The following is a 6,000-nucleotide window of genomic DNA, read 5'->3' on the forward strand; positions in this document are numbered from 1 at the left end:
TCATAAAAAATTGTGCATTCTTTTTCTTTCCATTCTGCGCTGGCGCACAATTTGCTGCCTATCGCCATCGAAGGCACCTTAGACCATGAATCAAGGGTTCCTCTGCTGTATGCAGGATTGCTTTGCACAGGAAGGGGCACCTACCTGCCAATAAACAATCCTGAGTAGCATTTTCTTCTTTCTATGTGTGCTGCAGAATGAGGAAAGGAGTTGGCCTAACGACTAGGGCGGTCGACTTCAAATCTGGGGGAACCGGGTTCGAGTCTCAGCAAGGACATGCTACATCCAGTGATTCTGGGGAAATCACTTAATCTCCCTGTGCCTAACAAAATGAATGTGTCCTTGTGTAAGGCAACTGGTGCTTGTGTAAAGCGCTCTCATACCTGATACCTTTGAGTCAAGTTCACGCTATATAAAACTCCATAAAATAAAAACAAATGAAAGAATAAAGAAAAAGAGGAAAAAACAAGGAGAAATTAAAATATATATCCTTTTTACGCCTCCTCTCTGGAGGCATGAGGTTTCGGCCTTGCACCAGGTTTACATGATTAAGTAAATTGGTGGCAGTATTAAAATACATGGGTGTTGCATGGGAGCACCCACCACATTATTCATGGAACGCCTCCGGATGGAACATGTGATGTCACAACGCGGTCATTAGACCGTACTACGTTACATCGCAGTTTGCGCTGGAGGGCGCTGGACTTAGGAATAGTATGATTTACTATTTCAACTCCAGCGTATGTAACAGTAGGGAAGGTGTTGGAATAGTAAATCATACTGTTCCTAAGTGTATAGCGCCACCCAGCGCAATTCGTTGTAATGACCAGCATTGTAATGAGAGCGATGTAAAGATACCGCGGTGTAACGACCGCGTTGTAAAGGTCGTCCGCCGCTGTATGCAGAGTGAGGCAAGGCAGTAACTTGCGCTGCTTTGTCTTACTTCATATCTATGAGGCCATGCAAAGCCACGCAGGGCGGTTTTATGTCCCCTCACAGATATGATTGAGAGGCTTGCTCAGCTGGAGAGTCACAAAAATGGTGCTCCAGCGGCACAAGCCTCTCATAAATAAGCCCCTGTGTTTATAGGATGTGTTCGGTATTACACAAAAGCAGGAAACACAAACATGCACAAAAATTGACAGTACCTGCTGACGTTTCTCAAACTCCAGCTTGATGCGGGATTTAATGCAGTTGCACGTGTCCTGATATGTTTGCTGCAGAGCGAGCTCCATTAGATGCTTATGATACGCCCCTGCTACGTTGCCGCATATAAAAATTATGACGTTTGCCAGAATCTAAAAAAGGAAAGAATACATTTGTCACCGAGGTGAAGCTTTTAAGCAGTGACAGCTGATGAGGTTTAAAACTGGTAGGGCATAAAAGAAAACCATGGCTTTACCTAAACACTTGCAGCAAGCAAAAATAACACTCCTGAGAGAATTTGGTCTTTGAGGGAAGCCCCGGAATCGCATGTGAAGCACCCCAAAACATCACTAAAGGTCCATGCTAATAGGTGTCTATGCTACAGAAATGTCAGTAACAGAACAGCTTGTGGGATAAGGGGGCTTTGGAGAAAATATGGTGCAGGGAACATATGGACACATCAAAATAATCTCAGCAATAAGGGGGCAATAACAGCACGTAACTCCCAGGGAACAACAGAATATTGCACAAAGGATTAAGGGCACATATCGCAGGTATAAAAAAGAGATTGTGTGCCTTCGACACTAAGGGGACACTGTGAGGCATATTTCAGAGAACCTTGCGTCACGTTTGCATCATGCAAAGTATGACATGCAAGTCTCTGAGTCAGATTCATGAAATCACACAAAGCCACATTGCCTTGCTTTGAGTGGTCTCTTCAATCTCGATTAAGGCAACACAGAGTAAATTGCTGCATTGCTTTACTCAGCTCAAGGGAGGTGTTACCATGCAACTCACATGGTTTTTGATGCATTCTCAGATTTACAAGGACTTGTGTGAATGAAAATATTATGCCTCCAGAGGTGAGGCACAACGAGAAGAAATATCTTAATTGTTTTCCTTTTTCGATGTGTGTTGCACTCTGCAACACACATAAGAGGAACATGCCTCTATGGATTGTTTTTGTGCAGGAAGATGGCCCTTCCTGCACACAGACAATCCTGCTGACACCACAGGTAACCTTGCATCATGGTGCAAGGGTCACTGCGTTGGGGATAGGCTGCCAATACAGTGCCAGTACCAGGGGAAAGTCAGGAAGTCACCGTAATGAGTAAATACAGTGCATTCCTGCCCTTTCACTTTGAAGTCAGGCAGCGCAGTAAGGTGACCTGCCAAAACCCCATGAATGAGGCCTTGTATGTCTTAAGACGATGTGAGCTTCAGAGAAATAATGGGCTATTTCATGATATAAACCACAGGCACTTATCAGGTAAGATCCAACACATCTCAGGGGGAACATCCTTTGCAACGCGGATGTTACCCCGCAGTACCGTTACAACGCGTCTTTTACAACGCAAGTCGTAACCACGACTTGCGCTGGAGGGCGCTCAAGGATAAGGAATAGTAGATTTACTATTCCAACACCTTCCCTACTGTACGCAGGCTGGTGTTGGAATAGTAAATTTAACTATTCCTAAGTCCGCACCCCTACAGCGCAAGTCGTGGTAGCGACTTGCGTTGTAAAAGACGCGTTGTAACGGTACGCGTGGTAATACAACGCGTTGTACCGTCATACATCCCATCTCAGGAAGCATCGAGCACATTTCTCAAACAAGAAGGGGGCATTTGTCAGGGAGAAGTGCCATTTTAAATAATTAAGGACCTCTCGCAACAACCATTGATTCACTGTGTTAAGAGGGCAATATTCTAGGAATGGTTTCACAAGGCACCTGGAGAGGGACGAGGACGCATTTTCGTGTGAACGAATATTCAACTGGCAGGGTTTTTAAAAAAAATAGGAAGTTGGCCGCGCCTTCAATAGTCGAGCTCAGAAGGGCACCATGCAGGAGCTCCAGGCCCAGCAGTATTAAAGGAAGCCATATGTACTTGTCAAACATACACCAGCATTTGTATCCTACAGCTCTGCAAAATTTTTTCGCCAGTTTTGGAAAGATGAAGGACTGAGCTCACATGCCCAAGAGCAGCCCAGTACTTGATGAGATGCAAGCCTTAGCCCTCTTAAATATCCCCCTTCCTTTGTGCAGGCCTCATTTGAAAGTACAACTTGCAACAGTAATGACGCATTTCCCTGGCCAAGAGTTCAGTCTATTTCAGTTTTGCGATCTGCTTATCAATTACTATGAGTAATACCTTTCTGTCAACGGACCCAAAAGCAAGTTCTGTAGAAAGATGAAAAGAAAACACACTAAAACAAGAAAATGCTATAACTTACGCCGTTTATATTTTTCTAGGAAAAGTAATATTGATTGAACTCGTGAGTCCTGCATGAACCATTTGTAAAGCTAAACATGAAAGCACTGACAATAACACACAAAAAACCCGTTAAACTGCAGATTTTTTCAAATACGATTTTCCTTTTACATCACAAATATGCAGCTTTTACATTTTGGCTGCAAGGTCAAATAATCATCTGGTTAAATCGTTCACTGCAGAGCTATCGAGTTAAACTGGCCGTAATTTTTCAGAATGTGCGTGAAATCCAGGGCACAAGTCCTAAAAATAAGAAGTAAACTAGTTAGGCAGCATGCAAGTGACATCACGGCATGCGACATTACAGTATGTGACATCACAGCGCATGACATTACATGTGGTATTACAGGAATTGAAATCATAATATCAAGTGGCATCACATGCCATGAGTTTAATATGTAGGTCTGATGTAAAGCCCTCTGACGCTCTGCGGTATACAAGAAAAAAAGAGTTGTACTTAGATTATTTCAACGCCTCCTGGGGAGGGGTAAGTAAGCGCTATATAAATTACATTTAGTATTATTTCAATACATTTTTATTGGTCGTTCAAAGAAAAAAAGAACAAAAAAGGATGATAAAATACAATACAAATACACTAAATACAATAATAATAATAATAATAATAACATTCCACCTAGCATACAACATACAGATACATCAAAAACCTAAAATGTAAAAACAGAGCGAAGCATAGTCTGAATGCAACAGCTGTGGCGTAAATGGTGGAGTGTATAATGGAAAGATATATTGTTACATACAACATAAAATAATCAGAGAAATCGAACGAAACAAAAATCAGATACAATGATTGAAATAAATAAATAAACCAAAGACCGTGTATCTTAGAAACTAAATATGTGTCATTTTGATTAAAAGTTATTTAAGTACAAAATATTTGGCGAAAGCAGAGCCTGTAGTGGAGAAGAAATGGAGGTAGAGCATTTATTATGTAAATACTGGGAGAGACCAACACATCTGACAATTTTACAGTGCATGCAAATCTAGTAAACAGAGCCTGAACAAAGTGAAAAGCTGCCTCTCTTAAGCATGTGTCAAGGCTAACCTATGTTTCCCCTCCGCTTCATTTGCATCTAGCTGTGAGGCTCCTGGCTGCTCCCAGCCAGGAGGTTCGAACAAAAGGAGGTCTGATGAACCCTCAAATTCGGCCTTTGTTATGGGCCCAGCGGGAGTCATAAATAATTAAGCCCCGTCCCCGCCTGCACGTTGTTGCTTCTTGCAGATGGAAAGCAGACAACATGCAGGCACTGCTGAAAGTGTCCCGGTGTTTGGAAATCACACCGAGATGAGTTCAGCACATTATTTAGTGGGGCCAACTTCTTGGCAGGGTGGACTGCGTTCACCCTTTGAAAATAGTAGGTGGATGCCGTCCACCCGCGTGTACCCCCGACATGTGCCCTGATCACACCTACTGATACACTTTTTGCAAAGTCCAACCGATATACAGGCATCAATGCACACAGACAAAACATCATTGCTAGCTCTGCAAAGCAGGGCCACAGTATTGTATTGTATTGTACATAACATTTATAAAGTGCAGCAAACACCCTACGGGTACACTGGCGCTGTGGTACAAGACGCAGCCCATCAGAACGTGAAGCGGGGAGAAACCGATTGGATAGCACTTAAAGACAGGAGATCATTTTCTAGGGAACAGCCATGTTTTAATCCATTTCCTGAACATGGACAAGGTGTTGCATTGTCTAATTTCAAGTGGTAGCTCATTCCACAGCCTCGCTACAGCAAGGCTAAAGGCCCTCCCTCCCGTTCTAACCTTATTGAATCTAGAGACCTTTGCCAAACAAGCAGAAGAGGAGCGGAGACTCGGAGTAGGAGTGTACCAAACCAACTTCTTCTGTAGAGGCTTAGGGCCAGATCCATGCAAAGCCCTGAACACTATATGCAGGGACTTGAAGTGTATTCTTTGCAGCACTGGCAGCCAATGTAACTCGGCTAAACACAATGATGCAGAAGAGTCTCGTGGTCTGGACAACACCAATTTTGCTGCCTCATTTTGGACGTGTTGCAGACGCAGAACCAAATACTTGGGTGACTCCAACAGTAGGGCGTTGCAATAATCAAGTCTGCTTAAAATAACGCCTCGTACTATTAAGGCTCTGGCCGAGTTAGGAAGCAGCGGGAGGATCTTTCTTAGAGCCCTGATCAGACCAAAGCAACGTCCCACCATTTTATTCACTTGCGACTCCAAAGACAGGTTGGCGCTAAATGTGACTCCCAAATTTCGTGCCATTTTAGTTGGGCCAGAGGAGCAGAAGTAGCAAGGGGCCAGAATATATGAGGAAGAGGCGGAGGAACCTTGCCACCACTACGGTATAGAAGTTCGGTCTTATCCAAAATAAATTGTAGAAAGTTGTTCCGTAGCCACTGCGCAGTATCAAGCATACAGGCGTGAAAATTCACCAGGGCGTTAGACAGGGTTCCATCCAAGGATAAGATAATCTGGGTGTCATCAGCATAGTTGTTAATTTCACATTGTGAGCCCGAATTATGTAAATTATTGGGCTCAAATATATGTTGAACAGAATCGGGCCATGGGCGTCCGCA

General features: G+C 43.5%; 1 protein-coding gene across 1 annotated transcript in view; it reads right to left on the minus strand.

The window, feature by feature from the left end:
- The window catches only part of ADCY2 (adenylate cyclase 2), a 1,840,236-nt gene extending 1,838,943 nt beyond the window's left edge, over nucleotides 1–1,293 (minus strand). Inside the window, exon 1 of the mRNA XM_078687629.1 lies at nucleotides 1,149–1,293. Within this exon, the coding sequence (XP_078543755.1) occupies nucleotides 1,149–1,235 (87 nt within the window). The 5' untranslated portion in view covers nucleotides 1,236–1,293. The remainder of the gene's footprint in view (nucleotides 1–1,148) is intronic.
- Between the last annotated feature and the right edge of the window lie 4,707 nt (nucleotides 1,294–6,000).

The sequence above is a fragment of the Lissotriton helveticus genome, chromosome 4_1, assembly GCF_964261635.1.
Source record: "Lissotriton helveticus chromosome 4_1, aLisHel1.1, whole genome shotgun sequence".
In the NCBI taxonomy this organism is placed as follows: Eukaryota; Metazoa; Chordata; class Amphibia; order Caudata; family Salamandridae; genus Lissotriton; species Lissotriton helveticus.